Source organism: Anabas testudineus, chromosome 3 (assembly GCF_900324465.2).
Source record: "Anabas testudineus chromosome 3, fAnaTes1.2, whole genome shotgun sequence".
Classification (NCBI taxonomy): domain Eukaryota; kingdom Metazoa; phylum Chordata; class Actinopteri; order Anabantiformes; family Anabantidae; genus Anabas; species Anabas testudineus.
The window spans coordinates 22,896,022-22,916,982 of NC_046612.1; the positions used below are offsets into that span (position 1 = coordinate 22,896,022).

The window sequence follows — 20,961 nt, forward strand, 5'->3', positions numbered from 1 at the left end:
CATGTCTTTAGACATATTTTGCACACTTACATGCAGACTGAGGGGCATATACGTGTGCAAAAACTAAAGGGCTTTGAATATTTTAGCAAACGTATGGGGTAATATACCTTCTACATATGCTCAATTTAGCACTTTAGCACAGTTAAATATGACATCTAGCACCTTGTGTGCAGCCTCAGAGCTAGCAAGGCTGTAGACATAGACCAAGTCTTATTCAAGGGTACAACGTTTTCAAATTATTGAATATTTAAATATTTCCAACATCTAATATAACATTATATATTTTGCACAGGAAAAACAAGAACAATGATAACCTTTAGTTTATTAATTGCAGGCACAGGAAACCAATGAATGAACAGAAGACTTGTATCATTACAGGGTTCTGATTAAAACCCACAATGTCATGGTGACCTTTTTCTTTCAGCACATAATGTACAAATATCATCTCGAAATGAGAGAAATGCTTTTATATACAAACACAATATATGAGTTCAGCCTTTGATTGAAAAGAAGCTGCAAAATCAAACAGCGAGGAGAGCGGATGTGACTGTGAGTGAACTTTACTGTCCAGTGGCCTTGAACCAGCATATGTATCTGTGTGTAGCCTTATTCAGAACTAGCTGCAAAAATAAACCTGTTTTCTGCAATTAAAGAAGATGTATGTAATTTAAATTACCACATACATAAACCTAAATACACACTTAATTAAGGCCACTGGACACACTTCCTTTTCCTTAACTCTCCTGCCATACTAATCCCAGAGACAAGATTCCTGATGCAGTAGTGCACTGCAGCTTCACTAATGTGAGCTGCACCAATCACGTCACATCATAAAACTGTGTTCCAACACACACTTAAATCTCTTCAAACTGCCCGTGATCATTACAAAGGCAAAGAAACCAACACCATGACACTTCTAACATGTCTGCACATCACAACTCAAGAAAATATGCTGATATTTACTTACTTAACAGCATCTAACTATTACACTTTAAGTCAAATTAGGACTGACAGGCTGACAACAAAGTACAATGAAAAAAAAGACTAGGAAGCAGTAGAAACTGATTTGGATTTCACCAGATCTCAAAGAAAGGAAAAGAAATCAGATAAGGTCATTGCGCAGGAATTACTTGGGAAGCAGCAAGGTGATATCTCTAATGGCACATAATATGTAGCAGCCGTTACCGACAAAACTTCTGTAAGAAGGAAGCACATGATGGTAAAATGGCACATTCAGCTCATAAAAAGAAAAAGAGTAAGAAAGACTGTGTGTTTATTACAGAAACCTGACACTGCAGCTAGAAACCAACAAGCTTTTGGTCGTTTCTCATGCTCCTGCTCTTACTAATCAATGTCCTGCAGTAAGGAAGAAATTCACTGATGTTTAGAAAAACTGAAGACGGTACATTCTTTAGAAACAGTGATTAGCAAAAGGTGACGAGTGTCATAACCTCGAACAGACGAGCTTTACAAAAAGCCACAGGTAGTCAAGGTGAGCGTGTTTTCTTCAAGTTCAACGTTTAACAAGGCAGCAAGAGAAATCTAAAGAAGACCTAGACCCAGTCTCCACTGAAGACTGAAAAATAGAGATCTGTAATGTTCTGTCATAGAAAAGTCCACAGCATAGATTGAATTATCCACTGAAGTAAACGACTGGTCCAAATGTCTGCAGTGGAACACGTGCAGTCGGTGGCGCTGCAGAGGTACCGACGGGGTGAAGAGGACTCACACAACAATCAATAATCTTAAGTGAAGCTTCCATTCCCAGCATTTACTGGACATTCACATAAAAAACACTTTGCTGAATGAAAATCAGAGCAGACACAGGCAGATTCATTCAAGTGAGGAGAAGGGAAGGATCCGAACAGGTTTACAGACTTCACTGTAGTCTCCATGTAAGTTTGACTTTCTCATTATTCTGGTGATATAGTGATCAAGTTAAATGTTGAAACGTCTGAATGAATTAAGTCCTTCATGTTTGTCAAAGTATCAGTGACGAAAAAAGAAATATACATACGTAGAATAAATACTGACAAATGTCTGGTTTGAATGAACTACTGTATGAGTCAGTGAGTGGTTAAAGGAACAGTTCGACATTTTTGGAGCATATGTTTATTCGTTCTTTGGCTAAGCGTTACACGTGGATACGAGATACCACTGCCATGTATTAGACGGTGAAAATAAGGGAGACAATCAGCTTGGCTCTCTGGAGCTCGCAAAAGCTAAGCTTGGTTCAGCTGCTGGATGTAGCTGTATAATTAAAAGATAGATATGAGGATGGTATCAGTCTCATCTATTATCCGACAATTCCCATTGTTGTTGTTTTTGAAGGTCATTTATCCGTTTCTAAAAATAAATCAACGCAGACTGACGAAATTAAAAAGCCACGAGCTTCAAGAAATGTCATACGATGATAATTCTAACACGATCTCAAAGAATGAAGACAGCATAGGGGATCGTTAACCTGATAAATTCATATGCGATCAATCGATTCACAGTTCACAGTATACAGCGGCGCATAATGGCTCTGGGTAACGACACAAGAAGCTGATCATTTTCAATTAGATTCTCTTAAACAGTCTCACGGTGAGTTTACAGGTTAACAGTGAAGTCTGTTTGCATTTCATTGGGGGAGTCAACATTTAGCTCCTGCATGAGATTTACCATATAAATAACCAACTCCGATTTTATTCATCTCAGGAAAAGAGATGCGTGTGTGTAAAATGGACATGAATGAAGTATATTTCACTGGCTCTGATACTGTTCCTCACCACATGGATGAAAAGGTACAGTTCTGGGACACATTTCAAGGACACTTCAGCAGAGCAGATACTGCCAATACCAGGTCTGAAAAGAGTGAGGTGCTGGAGAATAACTTCCTAAACCTTTCAGCATGGCGTTGTCTCCCTCCCTGAATCTACCCCCTCATCACTTAGGGCCCTGCTCAACCTGCAGAGCCTGATCTTTGCCTCCCTCCTCCTCTCATCCCTGCTTCTTCTTTCCCTGCTTGGCACTTCCACAGCAATGTGGCTGTCACTGTCCTCTGCTTTCACAGAAGAAGACAACGACTCAGCGGGTGAAGTCACCTCTGAACACAGCGGGTGACGCTGGGTCGTTGGTATCTGTGAGTTGCTGGGAAACACTGGGGGTGAGATAGGGGACAAAGGCCCTAGCGGAGAGTAACGTCTCAAGGAAACACCTTTGAGATTAACTGCAAGCTCCAGGACCAGTTTCCTTGATGCCCGAGGGTGGCTTAGGGGCACAGAGGCTTCCTGAGGGGTGGGAGGAAGTCCACTGTTGGTTGAAGAGTCACTCTGAACAGGGCTTGGAGGCTCGGCCTGTGGACCCCTGCTGCCTCCCCTGCTGTCAGGTGACAGTTGCTCCTCTTCTGGACTGTCCGCTGACTGAGAGGAGAGCGGTGATGCAGGGCTCTCTGGCGTGCAGGTCTCCGGGTCCATGGTGGCTGAGCAGTATGAGCCCGGCCTTCCCGCTACACCAACCTCATCCCCACGCCAACCCCTGGTCCTGCCTAAAGGCCCCTGCTCCGTAACAGTTCGGTAGCTATGGAGCCCCAGTGTGACCTGTGAGGGGCCAGGGGGATCAAGCAGAGGGGCGTGGCCTCTTGCTCGCCCTCCGCTGTTGAAAAGGCGACTCCACAAATGCCCAAGATGCCGCCGAGAGGAAGACGAGGTTGAGCGACGGCTTGAGTGACGCCTGATCTGTCTGTGCATCGCCATCCTCAGATTTTGTAACACAGAGGCCTGGAGGAGGGGCAGGGCAGAGACAGACAATGAAATGCACTGTCAGGTACATTCTCCCTGATAAAGAGACCTCAGCTATCCTAACGATAAATCCTGAGGTTTATTCCTTTTTTTTATTTTTGATTTTGCCTCTTGAACGTGTCACACTATAAATTGAATATCAAAGGGGCGCCAGTTAGCTTAGCTTAGGATAAAGTCTGAAAATAGGGGGGAACATCTGTCTTGGATCTGTCTGTAGGTGAATTAAATCCTGCATTTCAGAAAATTATAAATAAGTGTATAGTTTGTAACTGTGTGTGAATGCATAACCTGTGTGGCGTTGTACACTGGGAAATCCTCCACTGGAGGGATGAGACCCTGGGCGATCAGCTGACCGTACGATGGGGGAGCCTCTCTCTGAACAAACTCTGCCTCCATGCGAGTCATCTGAGTTTCAAAGGCTCTACAAGAAAGAGAGGATAAGACAGAGAAGCAGAGCAAGTAGTAATAAACGCTGATTAAAGGAAAAGACATGTGTCTTCTGTGCATACCTGTACTCTCTGCTCCTGAGCGAGTGGAGTTTGAGGGCACAGCCGAGGGCAATGACCAGTAGCAGGCTACAGACCAGACTGCCAATCAGGGCGGCGGTAATCACTTTTCTGGGCACCGCTGCCAGGCAGTCCCTCTCATCACTCCCGTCTAAGCAGTCCTCTTGGCCGTCACACCTCCAAGTCTCAAAGATGCACAAATTAGTGCCGCAGTGGAAATTTCCTGGTTGGCAGTCATAGCAGTTCTTCTCATCGGACCCATCCGGGCACCTCTTCTGGTTGTTGCAGCGCTCAGAGGCTGGGTAGCACACTCCAGTACCGCCCTCACAGGGGAATTCCCCGTCTGGACATGTAGGGCAGGCCTCCTCATCGCGGCCAGACGGACAGTGCCAGTAGCCGTCGCAGCGCTGGCGTTCAGAATAGCAGCCCTGATCACTACCGCAGGGACGCTCACCAGGAAAACAGTAACCTTTGACCTTGGAGGATGGAGGAAAAATATGTAATTGTCCAGACAGTAAAGGGACGACTTGTAGTCTACTTGACTGACTGTGTTCCCTGCAACACAGCAGTTACTGTTTGTATGAACCAGACTAGTGAGAAAAGTACTGATTCTTTAAGAGTGCTTGAGAAAAAGAATGAAAACTTTCAGTATTGACTAATATATTAAGATGTAGGAGAAGCTTGAAGAAAGGGACTTAAACCAAAGAACAGGAAGTGAATCAAACAGTTACCTGGTAAGTGGCGTTGAAGCCATGTCCAGGGCTGTGAGGCTGCGCCATGTACAACACACTCATCTGTCCGCGGCTTGACTCCAGCAGGGCCGGTCGCCTGTTGTTATGATATGACAACACCTGTAAGAGATGCTCCGCCCGCTGCAGCAGGCCATCATAAACGTGCAGCGAGTCTCTGGGCCCGAGCTGCAGGTCCAGCTGCAGCACGATGGGCTTGGGGTCTTGGGTGTCCAGCAACCAGGAACACCGGAGCTCTGCCGCAGCACTCCTGTTAGCTCGGAAAAAATCTGGGGACGCAAAGGAGCCATAGAAGTTTCCCAGCCGTTTGCCACAGGTGGTGTCAGGGCACCCCAGCTCATCTGTGCCATCGGAGCAGTCCCTCGCTCCATTGCATCGCAGGGCAGCAGGCAGGCAGCGGGTGGACTGGGCCTCTGTGCACGGCAGGGAGCCAAAGGGGCAGAGGCCTGGCTGGGTCTCAGTGGGAGGAGGGGAGCAGCCGCGTTCATCTGTGGTGTCACCACATTCGTCCTGACCGTTGCACTTCCAGGAGCGGGGAAGACACTTTCCATTCCCGCAAAGGAACTCGTCTGACTGACAGCTGCTCTGACCCAGGTGACCTACAGAGGAAAGAAAGTGACTGTAAGAGCACTAAAGTAGTAAAGTTCCAGCTTAACATAAACTGACATGTAGGTGGAACATCACAATATACTGTATTTTTATGTCAAGATCACAAACAATCAAATGGGGTTTCCAGCTGCCTAAACACACACACATCAAGGACAGACAACAAAAAATCATGTCCAACTTGACTCATATCCTACCCACTGAGTTCCGGCCTTTACTGTCTGACAGGAAGTACCAAGTTACCGGATAAGCTGGATCACTAACACTTGTTTATTCCAGCCCATATCAGGACTCAGCTAATGTAAAATGCAATCAGCAACAGGTTCTAGTACCATGTTTTTATTTGTATAATTTATATATTTCTCCAAAACACATGTACACACAGTGACAAAGAAAGTCAATCTGACTTTAAATCATCATTTGCATCACTATAGATCACAGAGATTCACCAAGGTTAAGGACTGGACCAAAGATTACCTCAATGTCCTCCCTGGCTTAGCTTACCTCTGATGTAGGAGAGGCGGAAGCCTTGGGCCTGCCCAGAACTGTTGGCCTGAGAGTGGAAATAGAGCCAAACACGCCCCCTGGTGGAGATAAAGGGAGGAGGCAGCATGGAGCCACACAGCCTAGATTCCCCGTTCCACGAAGGCGTCAGCAGGAGCCAGTCGCCCAAACAATGTCCCGACTCCGCCAGGTCAAAGTTTCGGAAACTACAGCAGAGCACAGAGCATTGATCAGGTGTAACATAAGTGTGTGTGTGTGTGTGTGTGTGTGTGTGTGTGTGTGTGGAGGGAGATTACCTTATGGTAATGACCTCTCCCTGACCTCCCTGGATATGCCAGCTGCAGTTGACTCCAGCTGGATAGTTTAAAGGCCAGGAAGGGCTGTAGATCACACCCCTCCGCTCTGTATGGACCTCCACCCGCTCGCTGCAGCCTGCTGCAGAACAAAGGGACACGAGGAGATAGGGAACACGCACATTAGTGAGCTGGAAGTCATGCACCGTCACGTAAGTGAGGTTAGTTTCTGCAGACCTAAAAGAAGTGCTTTCATTTGCATCATGACAAAATGAACTCATGTATCTAACGTGGTCTCTTTGTTCTGTTTTTATTTTGCTTTATCTTAAAATGAATTATTTCTGTAAACTGTTAAAAACAAGAGTCATAAATATACATTTCATGTGAAAAACAATCCAAATAATCAACTGAACCTAAGGTAAATACCACATTTGTTGAGAACTGTTTTCAGCTGAGGATTAATACACATTAGGTGTCCCGCACGATGGGTTATGTGTGACTGAATCAAAATCAGTTCTTAACAGTGTGTGTGCTTGTGTGTGTGTGTGTGTGTGTGTGTGTGTGTGTGTGTGTGTGTTTATAGCAGATGAACACAGAATCAAAGATCATTTCAAACAGTGTGTGCATCACTGATGGGATATTGGACAATGAGCTCTGTTACACCAAACAACGACACATAGCAGGCTTTGAATGAACACTACTTCTATGATAAATTCAATTGTTGTTTTATTTTACAAGGTTTAGCTCAGGATTCTCATCTTCTGCCTCTAATCGGTGCAAAAAACAAACAAAACAAAACACAGGAAACAATGCCTCAACAAAACAAATCACAGTTGGCTCTTTCAGGAGACCTTTTGTATGTGCTGATCACATGGGGCCTAAAACCCAAGCAGCAGCAATTAAACTGGCAGCCAAGGCAACAGCATCGCCCGCTGCCATCGCACTGTGGCTCCAGGGAACAACACACAGGGTGAGGTGGCCAACAGGGGACCAGGGATGAGGAACAGGCCTCTGTGTGGAGTGTGCAGGGAGTGTATTCTGATGAAGGTTTGACTTTTAAACCAGCAGATGATGCGTTAATGTTACATTAATGGAAGAGCCTGTATTCTCTTTTCTTCTGCTGGGCACAAGAAAAATAGGAGTTCAATGTTTAATCATCTCATTACTGCTTAATGCCACAGCAGGAATCAACCACATGCAAGAAGAAGCCGTCTAACAAGCCTCTTAATTAACCAGACGCACAGAGACAGAACATTAGGTGAACAGCTTAACGACGATTATCCAAAGCTGACACACACGCGCGCGCACACACACACACACACACACACACATTCAGCGGCTTGGTTCTGCTGAGTCTGTGTGTTAGTTCCAGACTTTCTTGATGAATCAGTGAAGTCAGCAGAGTGAAACACAAGGCGAGGGGAGGAATCGTTTAGAGCTCAGATGGATATCGACTACCTGGACATGGCCCGCTTAGCACGCGCACACATGCAGACACACACACACACACACACACACACACACACACACACACACACACACACCTATAACTATAATGGACCAAGTAGACTGTTAAAGTTGAGCTTCTGCCTCCAACAACAGGTGGATTAAATTCATTTTGCTGGATTGTTGGGTTAAGCCCTTCAAATTTTCATCTGTGTTGTTTTCTTTCTTTCTTTCTTTCTTTTTTTATTGAATTAACTAAAGCTCACCAAACTTGTCTAAAAACGCTCGTGGTTGCATGTGTGTGAGACACTTTGATCCTCCTGGTGCTTTGTGAAAAAGATGCCATAGATCAAACAAGTACTGACGTGTGTTAAGGACAGTGTATGTTAAATGGTGTGTGTGTGGTAACTGGCTGTAGTCCACACACACACACACACACACACACACCGCTAAAATCTGAGGCATCCTGTCTTTTGCTTTGACAGCCTTCTCCTTTATTTCCATGCCAATAAAGTGCAGCATATCATAAAAGAAAAACAGAGGAGAGAGTGAGTGAGTGTGTGAGACAGAGAGAGAGACAGAGAGAGAGAGGATGACTGGCTGCAGAGAAGCAGTGATGTAATGCCGATAGCAGCATCACATTTGTGAAAGAGCATCCATGTTTCCACACTAACCCTGATCATTTACCCGCCACCACAGATCAATATCCCCTCAGCCTTCTGCAGAATGATAGCCCCATCTCCTCTCTCCATCTGGTCACAACAATGAAAACATTTTGTCTTCACCAATCATATCACTTCATCGGGATGGCACAGGCGAGAGCAGCCAGCCAAAATCACACCTAACACCACTCCTCGGGTGTGATAATCAGCGATGCAGTGATATAAGAAGCTTAAACTACAGGAGCTCCAGTGTTGATAAGAGGACAAACGAACCACTGTGCAACATGCACATTAAATGCTGATTTTTCCTGCTGGATAATTGCGCATCACTTGCACGCTGCCATGTTTTCATTGGGATTAACGGTACCGATGCATGACCATGTGCACAGATCTCCATTTAAAGATGACAGCACTGTGGATGCGGTCGTTGTTTCTCACCTGCACAGAGCAGAGCAGAGCGGAACCACAGCAGACCGAGGACCGGCACCGTCAGTCCCATGGTCCGGCGGGGACTTCTGCTATTATCTCGGACACGATTTCCACTGTTTGCTTGACATCTGTGTCGTCCGGCGAAGCGCCTGCATCTGTTTTTATCTTACAGCTCAGACACAGCACTCAGTGTGAAAATGCATTGTGTCCTTTCCTTTGCAGAGCTGAGACACAGGGGTCAAGTTAAACACAGCGAACCTCACCGTTTCCTGTTAATATCTTCAAAATAAACTCGTCCTCAAGCTTTTTTTTTTTTTTAATATTTGGTCAGTAAATGTTAGGTTATTTTGTTCAAATGTTATTTGAGTTAAGTTTTTACTGTTGGTTGTTGTAAGCATATGTAGCATATCAGGCCAATACACAAACACAAAATAATTGATCAGATAAATGCAGTAAGTCAATATGTAAGCACCTGTAGCTGTAGGTTTTGAGCTTCTGGACAGATGTGTGTAAAGTATTATTGTTGATGAGTATCACAAATAATAGCATAGTAAACCGAGTCTAATATAAGGATTTTGTTGTGAAGAGATCGTTGTGTTTTTTGTTTTCTATTATACATATTTTAAACATACTGCGTATTGCAAGTTTTATTTTGAAGACAACTTCGTCAAACTTCCGCTATAATTGTGTCTGTTCAGTGTCTACATTCTTCTCTTATAGGGCGTCTTTGCTCTTCAAACTGGGGTTTAGTGTAACACACGGGCTGGTAGCAGCCATAGGTCGCATCCTGCAGTGCACATGTTGAAGTGACGAGCTCATATATAAGGCACAGTTAGCTTCCGCCATTTGTCTCCATTGTGTCTTGACGTCTCACTGCTGCCCCCGTGTGGTCAGCCTGCTGTACTGCACATCGGTCGAGCACTTCATTCCATTACATTATGTATTTTCCCGGTAACGAGGACGCCGCTTTGAAAACATAGTGAAGGTTTAACCTTCAGTTCCTCTTTCAAAAAGTCCGTCAATGTGCGCTGAACCACCTAAAACAGGAAACAACGACGACAACAGAGAGCTGTGAAACTAAAAGGCACCGCTGGGATTCGAACCCAGGATCTCCTGTTTACTAGACAGGCGCTTTAACCAACTAAGCCACGGCGCCGCTGCTGTCCCCTTGACGAAATAGGACTTTATGAACAGTGATTTCAGGACAACGTGCTTAACACTTGCTGATACAATAATAATCAGTTATAATAATAATAACGTGATCATCATCTACTTCGCTACTGGATTTAGGTGTGAAACAGTTTGAAGAAGACTCACATTAACCCTTTTGGGACATTTAGACTATTCCTACTGATATACGAAGGAAATTATAAAGGGTCAGCTTGTCATTGATGTTAAAATGGGGTCCCAGTGTTTGTTTCCTACCTTCCCCTGTTTTTTGAACATTTCATAACAAATTAAGTTATTCTGGTGTACTGACTACAAATAAGGAGATATTTACCCAAGTGACCTGGATGACCAAAGCAAACTAGTAGAAACCATTAGCGATCTCTGAAGATATTGGAGGCATTTTCAACCTACAGCTACAACATTTAGTGAAGAGAAACAGACCCAGCAGATTAATAAAACTATTCACAATGCAGATGCTGATGCTGGTACCTGCCTCTGACCTCTCCGCTGTATTGTTTATCTGAAAGTCTATTTACCCAGTTTACACTGAAGATTGACTGTGAACTCATTCACATTTATGAGGTGACTGATAATGGAAACGTTTCACAAAGGCCATCTAAAATCAGCACCATGGCATCAGTTGGTATTTGCTGTCAGTGAGAACAGTTGGCATCTGTGGATTAGTGTAATCGCTGACAAACCTTCTCTGGAAGGGAACAGTTTGTGTCTTTTCCTGTGAGGCTCTGCCGCAAACCAAGCTCTGAGCATCCCTTTTGTGTTTTGGTGACAGCAAAACACCAAAACTAGACTAAACGCACTACGGAGTATTTCGATTTTTTGTGATTACTGAGAATGAAGAGAAAAGACAAGAGTACATGAAATTTCAACAATTTATTCAACAACTTAATAGACATTTTCTTAAGAAGTGTGCTGCTTTATTCGACTAATGTTCGATAAGTGCAGGAACCAAAGCTTTTTACATGCACATGGTCTCAGCACAAATACAGGCTATAGGTTTTGTTATTTCACTTGTCATTTTTCTTTTAAAAAAGAAAAAGAAAAAAAAAAAAAAGGAAAAACACTCACACAGCTTTGAATAAAGCACCTGATGAAGCTTACCAACAACCAGTTCAATGATATACACAATAACACAGCTTGAATTAAAATAAAAAGAAAAAACAAGTAAAAACCTAATAGGAAAATGAAGCTGTAAAAATCAGAAACAAGTCCTACAAACGGCACTGAGTGGATGAGTCCATGAATACATGAGTTCAAGGATTCTGCACGTCACATTGCTCAGCTGTTTCATCTGTGTTTATACATTGGTTAGTTTTTAAATTAATTCTTGTAAATACTATGAAAACAAAATGCAAGTCACACACTCAGCAAACAGGAGACATTCCTTTCTTTGACTGATCTGGTGTTCCCACCAGAACAGGGGAATGGACTTGAACAGAGGAGTAGATGGGTGGAGGTTTCACCTTGAACACCAGATCATAGTCCCAACATACCACAGTGTGCACTGGGGCAACCATATGATTTGATGCATCTTAAATATTTTATATGATCTCCACCTGAAGTTGCCATTTAAAGTGTCTATATTTGTGTCAGGTGCAGTGTGGTTAATCTTTGGCTGCCCCCGTGTGAGTTCTTCAGACACAGATCAAAATCATTAAGACACACAGTCAATAATAATCAACAATTCCAGGTGCCATGATTCAATATCAAGTGTGACCTGTGTCTGAGAAACCACTGAACATTTTCCTTGTTTACTCTGCAACTCATACATTTTCTCCCCAAGTAGAATGTAGTTTGTGTGTGTGTAAGATTGTATGAGATTACTGGTGGGCACACTGTACCCCCGACCCGTGGGGGCCGTCGTCGTCATCAGAGCTGTTGTTGTAGGCCTCTCTGCGGCTGCCTGACGACGAGCTCTGGCTGACGTCATAATCCTGCAGGTCGACCTCCTCTGTGTCTCCAGTGATGATGGGGGGCTCTGACCTTGAAGGCAGCATGTCCTCCAGTTCCTACACAAGGAAAGCATTCATCTTAACACAGGTTTGACAGGCAGCCTCATCGCGTTTTCTAACCATCCTGGAGTGTCACACGGCTGTGAGGCCAAGGGGCCACACTATAGAAGGGATGTAGCTGTTATTGGATTTAGGAAAAACTGTGTGGTAAAATAAAAAGGCTTAAAATCCAACTATTTTAAGTCCATGTAAAATAGTTTAACTCTTGAAATGTTAACATTTAAAACATGAGAAGAAACACTGGTTGATTGTGTAAACCTATAAATTAAATATTCTCAAAAAATTAAATTACCCATAAGTCACAACTTCTCATTTGGCTTCAACTAATGTTTAAAAAAAAAAAAGGTTCCCACAGTCCAGGGAGACATCTTAGTAAAGAAAGTAAAAAGCCAAATTTTAAGTTAAGTTTATTAAGTCAGGTTATTGTGGGGTATTTTTGTTTAAAAAGAACTGATAGTTTCTATTAAGACTGACAGAAAAATGTGAATCTGAAATGAAGCAATAATTTTGAAGGGTGTATCTTCATTAAACATAAGGGCTCAAACTGTAATGTATCCTTTACTCTGCTTTTTATTCATTTGCCAAGGAGGTGTACACAATGTCGGGAAAATCTTTAATGCCAACTCAAAGCACTGGTAATTTAAGATGGAGAGTGAGAGACCCGTTCCCTGGCTTTGAGCCACAGCTACAGTCTGTTCACATTGTGTCTACACTGATTAGCCACAACATTAAATCCATTTTAATGCTGCGGTGGGCAGTAGCAGTAGTAGCATTGGCACCCTGACGAATCTGCGGTCCCATACGCAGCACACTGCAATTCACTGTACTGTGTTCAGACACCTGTCAGTCATGGTCTGCATTACATCACCAAGCTGACCAGTTTGCCACGATATCAAAACCACCAGGCGATGCCCCCTTAGAGCTTTGACGGCTAAAGGACAGCCTTTAAATAATGCATTTGAAACCATTTCTAAATGACTTCTGGCTACAGTTCTGAATGTTTGCATCTTCCAAGTACCAAAACGCGACAGTTCATCATGAAAAATAGTTGTGACTCACTGAAAGTTTCTCTGGGCTGATCCAGTTGTTGTCTGGAAACTGGACATCAAATTTGATGTACAGGTCTCCCTTCTCGAAAGGATTTCGGTACTGTGGCATGCCCTCTCCTCGCACCACCCTGACTGAGCCTGGAAAAGGTGCAAGATGTAAGAAACGAGATTAACTCACAAGTTACTACCTCACTTCAGCAGTTTCATTTTATGCCCTGTTTAAATTTGCATCTCAGAGTTGAAACAGACATAATGAGAATGTTACCTGGTTCAATAACTTTGCCAGCAGGGTACTTCACAACGATCTGTCTACCGTCTAAGTGTTTTAGCATAAACTGGAAGCCGCACAGTGCCTCCACCAGTCCAATCTTATGGTTCATGAATATGTCATTGCCATCTCGCCTGTATGTCTGGGGAAAAGAAAAAAAACAAAAAAACAAAAGATTGTTTAAATATTGATTTAAGACATTTTACAACATTAAAATGTAAATACCAAACATTCTGAATGGCCCTTTTGTAAATGCTAACAATATTCTTTAGTTTGTCATTTATAAGAAAATAAGTAGTTCGGTGACCACTGACTCCACATCCACAGCATCTGTTGGTGAAATAATAGCTTTGTCGAAATTAAACTGAACATTAAACAGTGCAGATCAATTTTTTGCCCCATTTTCCCCAGCACAAACGTGCAGAATGTACGTGCTAGTTAGCTGTTAGCTGTAATCCATGCTAGACTTTCTGTTGCTACTTCTTGATCCAGCCAAAGGCAACAGTCAACCATCACCACAGCTAGTTCTTTGATGACAGCTTGGTGTAGCTCTTCTTTTCACATACCTTGAACCTTATTGTTATCCGGGACAGTCATAATTCCCTCTTCATAGTCAAAAGAAATAAAAAAACTAGGAATTCTCAATAGTAACACCTCTTCCACATATTAACTACAGAAGGCACCAGCTTATTAACATCTAGAATGCTTGGCAGTGTGCTCCTGTAACTGGCTGTGGTAAACTACTTTAATTCCACTGTCCACCAACATATTCTGACTGAGAAAGAGCCAGAGGAACCTCCATGGTTCAGCCTGCTATTCCAGCTTAGTCAAAATTCATTTGAAATGTTAAGGCAATCTGACTTGTATGAACCAGCGTCTATAACATTATTTATGACACCACTGTTTTTCCTAATTGAAGGAACTTGTTGAACTGGTTTAAATCATTTTTACTGACATTCTGAATATTGTATACTTCTGTTATTAACATAGCCCTTTGTTTCCTGAATTATTCACACAGGTGTATTTCAGGTCTAGCACAATTTTCAGTATATATTTTTAGCAACAAATACATTTTGGGCACAATGGTTGTTGCACAGGTCTCACGATGTGTTGGCATACCTGCCTTCAGATCTGATATTTCTGTGTTTTTGGCCTAATGTGCCACCACCAGTATTCAAAGCTGTAGTGTGTTATGTTTTAAATCGGATTTAATTTTATACCAAGCATGTTGACAGTGTCAAAGTCTCACTGTCTGAGAGGTGATAATTAGTTTATTAATAAGGTCGTACTAAGTGTACTACTGGAGTAGATTTTTTTGTTTGCTTGTTTGTTTTTTCTTGCATAGCTGTACCTAAAGCAAGTTAGTTGTTAAACTTGTTAAGCTGGATTAGGTGGAAAAAATCTTAGACCAATCTTAACATCAATAGTTAATAACCAAATTCTTATGATCTCAGTAAACTATTAGTTTGGATTTTATTGTGAGGCAGCTGTGATTATTGCAGTTAATACTGCTACATGAGAAATGTAAATTTAAAACATGTAAGTGTGAATGTGATAACCTTTTGTTTGTTTGTGTGCAGTTTACTCATTAACTTAACTTAACCTAATAAAGCAGTCAATCACTGTTTTAGGCAGCAGAGTGAAGTCATGTCACATGTCAACACATGAGACTTTCTGGTGTGCAGCATTTCCAATAACTCCTCTATCGCTAGAACTAGTGACCTTTCAGACCCATTTAGCAACTCCAGCAAAAAACAAACAAACAAATAATAAAGAAAACTAAAAAACTACTTCCATCGAGGCGAGTTGCTAGAATGTCTCTGTAAATGTTGGCTAGGACTCCTCCACTATCTGTATTTTTGTGTATCAGAGAAGGAGCCAGAATGTTGCGTGAATGGGCTGAAACAACCAATCATTTATCACCATTGTTCGAGCCTATAAACAACATCTCTTTGGCTTTTGTTAACTTGATTATTTAGGTTTAATTGTATTTTCACAAACACACGCATACTAGCAGGGTAAGCTAGTTCCTAATACTTAAAATAATGCATTACTGCAATACTTTTTCACCAAATTCTGCAGCCTTATCAGTATCAGTGAGATTTTAACGTGAATTGCTATAAATCTAAATTTCAACATCTGTTGATTTTTTTGTCCTAATACAATCATACCGACCTTGAACTTGGTTTTGAAATTTCATTGTTTGCATTTATTAAACTGCTATGACAAATGACTATTAACCACTTTTAGTATTTAAGAAAGTAATAGCATCAAAACTAACTCTTGTACATTTACTATATGTTCATGGCCGGTAACTGTGCACCCATATCTAATATAGCTGTCAGCAAAACCCCTACATGACACTGTAATGCAATTCACAGGCACAATAAACACAGGGGGACAGTGGATAGTTGTGATCAGGTGAGGAAAGTTGGCTTAGAACTAAGGTCAAATCTCTGTGAGCTGGTAATACATTTTAACTGTCAAAACTATGATAAAAGCAAAACTGTGTCGTGATTTAAAAAAAAAAGAAAAAAAAAAGTCCCTTGTGACACAGGCTGCACATTGGATTGAGCACAGCAAGATAAATATGGCTACAGTACTGGGAGACTGGCCTGCTTACCTCATGCTCTTTTTCCTGCAGAACAAGGACAATATCACCTGGCTCGACGCCAGGCGCCTGGTCAGCTTCCCCTCCAAAGGTAATTTTCTGCCCATGCTTCATGCCTTTATCCACATGAACCTCCAGAATCTTCACCTCTTTCACGACTTTTTTGCCCTCACATTTTTTACAGCGGTCTTTCTCACTGATTACTTCACCTGGGGTGGGTGAGAGATAACAGAGTGAGTGATCTGAGCAGGTACTAAACCAATAACACACACACAAAAAATGCTTCATCACTGCCTGGATCAATGTGTCCCTTACCTTCACCATTACAGTCAGTACACACAGACTGCATTTGTTGGACCATCCCTGGTGCCAGCTGTCGGATCATGATGCGCATTCCACGCCCCCTACATGTTGTACATTTTTGTACAGCACCTGTCTTGCCCCCCTGCCTACATATATATACACACACCCAGGGATTTACAGTTAGAAATTGATGAAAAGTAACAAAAAATTAATCAACATGACATTAAGGTGATTAACACCATGATGGTTGCGTTACTTACCCATTACAAGTGCTACACAGTACATTCTTGCTAAGTTGTAGTTTAGTTGTTTTCCCATTATAAAGGTCCTCCAGTGACACCCTACAGTAAAAAAAAAAAAAGAAAAGAAAAAAGTTCTGTTTAAATACTGTAAAGGATTGAAGAACGTTTTAAGTCTAGTAGTCTATATGAGAATGTACAAGCTTGGTCTTACTTGAGTGGATGGACCATGTCCTCTCCTCTCCTTCGACCTCCATTCCTGGAGCGACTCCCCTGACCACCCATGAAACCAAAGAGTCCACCACCAAAGATGTGGGAGAAGATGTCATCCATCCCTGGGCCACCTCCACCTCCTTCCCGCAAGCCCTGTTCTCCATAGCGATCGTAGAGTTCCTTCTTTTCAGGGTTGGTCAGCACCTCATACGCAAAGCTGATTTCTTTGAACTATGTTTTTAGAGCACAGCAACACACAAATAGACACAAAAAAAAAAAACAAGAGGCAATTTGTCAGAAGGCCAGAAGTAATTAGACACAAAGTGTAAACAAAACATCTACTAGTAGTTTCACCTTGCTTAGAGGCGCAACAATGGGGAACAACACAAGGACAATTATAAGTGGTTGAAAGATAAATACGTTTTACATAGGACCAACCAATCTGTGGGAAACACCCTGGACCTTTCAAGACCTTCCATTACTCATTGATCTCAGCTTTGGTGGTAATAGAAGCAACAACATGCTTTTTACATGACAGTCATTCCACACCTAATTACATACCTGTCGATCAACTTCTCACAAACCACAATACTCTTAAAAAGGTGGCTCTCCGGTTATACAGACCCATAAGCAGTAAGCTACTGTGCATTGTGTTATGGATATATATGATGTGAATGTGATATTAACAGTTTCGCCAATCACAAGAAAGTGAAAGAAAAAAAAACTACTAAACAGTCAGCATATAAAGCCTTACATGAAAGAGGTAACATTAGTAATTACAGGACTGTGTCCATCTCACTGACACGAGAAAAGGATGAGCACACACACACACACCTTTTTTTGTTAAATGTTAGTCTATTCCTTATTACACCTAACCACCTCCAGGCTTAATTTTGACAAATCCTCAGCTAAGAAAATGCCACTTCACCATATGAGGAGTGACATATGCTTTAGTTGTCTACGTTTCTACTAATATTCTAGAAATGAAGCATTAGAAGCTAATGATAATATTATGTGGAGCTGTGGGAGGTCTGAACTGGTACTGTAGGAGGGCTCAGGAAATGTAACTTCATGTTCAAAACAAATTACATAACAGCAGAAGCTAATGACTTTAGCCTGATTGCAAAAGTAAATTTAAGCTAAAATGGTCAATAATTGTGCAGATCACAGTCAGTACTAAAGGAAACACAAATCAGTATTTGTAAGACATCAACTCGTCCAAATACTGATTATAAAATGTACCTTGGGAAAAAGCTTGCCCCCCTCACCCCATCCAAGCTATTTTCTTTAAGCCCTTTTTGACGAGACAAGAACTACTCCGGCCAACTTCAGATTTTTCTGTGGAATCTGCTGCCAGCTCTAGTAATATTATTTTACCCAACTTCTATTAAAAACATATGTAGTGACTAATATAAGTTGACATGTGAAGGAGAAGGGGTTGTCACAAGTCTTACCTTGTCGCCAGCATTTGGGTTCTTGTCAGGGTGATATTCTTTTGCCAGTTTCCTGTAAGCCTAGGAGCACACAATAGATGGAGTGTTATTATTAAATACGACTATCGCTGTAAACATAGTGGGTTTTACAGGAACTACACTCCAGCGTGACTCAGACACACGTGAAGGGACCTGATCTGTGACAGTGAGCCTCTCTGAGGAAACCAGATGTTAACAGCCAGGAAAACACAACCTGTGGCTGCGACAAGCTTTTAAAGAAGGTGGCGCTTATTTTCAGCGGTTTACTGTTAAATGTCTATCAGTAGGTCACTAATGTTGAGCCTTTTCTAACCGGAATTTCCCTTTTGTCAAAAATGGCAGCTCAAAATGTCTGACGATTTAACTAACTAATCGCTAACGAGTAGGTAACAGCTAAACGTGCGGCTAATTAGCATCTCTTGCTAACGCCGTTACCAAATAGGACAAGCGTTGCCTACCGACTCTGTTAAAGTGAACCAACTTAGGAGCCTGGCACATAACTATGTAGTTGTCTAAATACTTCACATCAAATACGTGTGACTCTAGAGTCAAACCTACACTATCTCACCAATGTTTGAAGAGTGTGTAGTGTTTAGCCAGCTAGCTAATGCTAGCGAAAACCGGCCACAGCACTGACAATTTAACATGACCCTTTAGAGTTGGCTGGATGTCAGATCTGGGAGTAAAAGGGAATAGCGGCCTCCACTACAATGATTACAGTAAAAAGACTACCCTTACACCGACCAACATTAACAATAAGCTAACGTCCAAGTGACGTTACTAGATACAACAAATACGCTGATGTTAATCAAAATAACCATGATTCAAAAGATCAACACCGAGATATCGTCCTATTGTCACACTCCTTACATATACGCAACGTGTGTCTGTCGGCTACCTGTAGCTGGGTGTGGATTAGTTTCAGTCTTTTTACACCACAAACTCTCTTTTTCCACAATCTTCGGCGGACTTAGCTAACATTAACAAACTACAGGACGAACACATGAGCTAAAGCTAACGTGAGGTCAATCGTTTGATTCGTTCATGCTAACTAAATGAACCTTCGTTTCGGTTAATATTGTTCACATTAACTGTCCCGCTCTTGATGATTAAATGTGAGACTGTGTGTAAATACGCGTCTAAACAATTTAATAGAGTCCATAATTGTTAATAACAGCCGCGTCATCACATGAAGCTTTAGCTTAGGCCAGTTGGTGCTAGCTTTCCATTTTAGCAGGCTAGCCCACTTCGCGACTAGCGTTAACGTTAGCTAGCTGCGCGTAGCAACGCATTTCCTGATTGTAGCATTTTTGACACAGTAAAAGTTGAAACACACACATAATGTGATTTCACAGTTCCCATGGCCTCTCTTCCATAATTACCTTCTTGAGTTCATTCTCGGACGCGGATGGAGACACTCCGAGAATGTCGTATAGCTTTGTATCGACAACATTAGCCATGGTGTTGCTGTGGCTGGTGCTTCAGCAGGGAGGTGGATGGACAAAGAGAAAGAGCCGGTGGAAAATGTTTTGCTCGCCTCGTGTCTCCGCTTCCGGAGAGATGCTCTGAGTGTCCGCTGCTGCCTCCAGGCTGCTGGTGTGCTGCAGTGCTGCTGATCTCATCCACCAACACAAACATGTGTGTGAAGATCATCAGTCATCATCGTTATGTGTTACTTTGTGCAGGTTGAGAGTTGTAGTCCAATAATCCTCTGTATGATGTATTATTATGAATAACCACCTGTCAGTCCACACACCAGTCCACCAGCTGCTAGTTTGGCTCCACTTTGTCCTTTTTTTTTTCCTTTTAAATTATTCCCATGAATATTTAGTTTTCCATATTTTTCACCCTTTCCCGTCTTTCAAACTATTCTGGACAAGTACATGTTTTAGAGCTTGTAGACTACATCAACCACTTTGAATTGGTTCCTCTACTTGTAGCAGCAGATTTTTTTTTTTAGGCAAATACTTACTTACACTTTCTCTTGGCTTGAAGTTTGTGTACTTGTTGTGTACTTCCACTTCTGCAGACAGCCAGATCCCTTATTCAATAAAAATGTAACTGTATTGGGTGACTATGATGTTTTAGGGGTTTCTTTTGTGCATGTTGGTACAAACCGTTCATGTCTCCGGTTTGTTCTGTGCTTCTGATTCTGTTTGCACTTTTGTGTTGAGACATTTATGTAACATTTACATGTTTATTTTTCTTCACATTATTGTCCTTTATAGATTACTGTAAAAATGCACAGCGTGTCCTTTACAGTAATATGCAGTTCATCATGTAAATTGAAATTTATTGTAATTTGTAAATTGAAAACATTAACACTGACAAACAGGAAGTATTAAGTAAGTGATGTACACAGATGAGTCACAACATTAACACCACCTGGTGGATTTAACATTGTGGTGGACAGGGGGTCGACGTGGGAAAGAATTAATTATGGCCATTATCGACAGATGTCTGAACACAAGGCTGAGCAGATTTAGAGTAGTCAGAGTGCTCATGCTGACCCCTTCCCACTACAACATTAAAATATCCAGATGGTGTTAATCCTTGTTGAACTTTGTGCTCTTAGATGTATAAATATAAGAATGCAAATGTTTATTGGCATTTGTACATCACCACACTT

The 20,961-nt window shown here is 42.0% G+C and overlaps 2 protein-coding genes and 1 non-coding gene across 3 annotated transcripts; all 3 read right to left on the reverse strand.

Annotated features, from left to right (window-relative positions):
- Positions 1-320: 320 nt before the first annotated feature.
- Positions 321-9,198, reverse strand: lrp3 (low density lipoprotein receptor-related protein 3). Its single transcript, XM_026377505.1, has 7 exons — positions 8,987-9,198; positions 6,444-6,582; positions 6,148-6,353; positions 5,020-5,636; positions 4,292-4,764; positions 4,071-4,203; positions 321-3,761 (listed from the first exon to the last, which is right to left on the reverse strand). Exons 1-7 carry the CDS (start codon positions 9,045-9,047, stop codon positions 2,889-2,891), a joined length of 2,502 nt encoding a protein of 833 aa, XP_026233290.1. The 5' UTR covers positions 9,048-9,198; the 3' UTR covers positions 321-2,888.
- Positions 9,199-10,059: 861 nt separating this feature from the next.
- trnat-agu lies at positions 10,060-10,133 on the reverse strand. Its single transcript has one exon. It is a non-coding gene; the product is annotated as a tRNA-Thr (tRNA).
- A 1,055-nt stretch (positions 10,134-11,188) lies between these two features.
- On the reverse strand, positions 11,189-19,874 carry dnaja2a (DnaJ heat shock protein family (Hsp40) member A2a). The gene is made up of 9 exons (XM_026378625.1): positions 19,715-19,874; positions 18,315-18,374; positions 16,862-17,091; positions 16,669-16,749; positions 16,421-16,554; positions 16,118-16,314; positions 13,492-13,636; positions 13,237-13,364; positions 11,189-12,174 (listed from the first exon to the last, which is right to left on the reverse strand). The coding sequence occupies exons 1-9, from the start codon at positions 19,790-19,792 to the stop codon at positions 11,986-11,988; spliced, it is 1,242 nt and encodes a 413-aa protein (XP_026234410.1). The 5' UTR covers positions 19,793-19,874; the 3' UTR covers positions 11,189-11,985.
- Positions 19,875-20,961: the final 1,087 nt, after the last annotated feature.

Bases quoted from the DNA above. Each gene is read 5' to 3' on its own strand.
- dnaja2a (XM_026378625.1), bottom strand. From the start codon at position 19,792: ATGGCTAATGTTGTCGATACAAAGCTATACGACATTCTCGGAGTGTCT. The intron at 13,365-13,491 runs GTAACATTCTCA...CACCTTTTCCAG, and splicing joins TGGCAAAGTTATTGAACCAG to GCTCAGTCAGGGTGGTGCGA. The intron at 12,175-13,236 runs GTGAGTCACAAC...TTCCTTGTGTAG, and splicing joins TCAGCCCAGAGAAACTTTCA to GAACTGGAGGACATGCTGCC.
- lrp3 (XM_026377505.1), bottom strand. From the start codon at position 9,047: ATGGGACTGACGGTGCCGGTCCTCGGTCTGCTGTGGTTCCGCTCTGCT. The intron at 6,354-6,443 runs GTAATCTCCCTC...GCTCTGCTGTAG, and splicing joins GGAGAGGTCATTACCATAAG to TTTCCGAAACTTTGACCTGG. The intron at 4,765-5,019 runs GTAACTGTTTGA...CCATCCTCCAAG, and splicing joins GCTTCAACGCCACTTACCAG to GTCAAAGGTTACTGTTTTCC.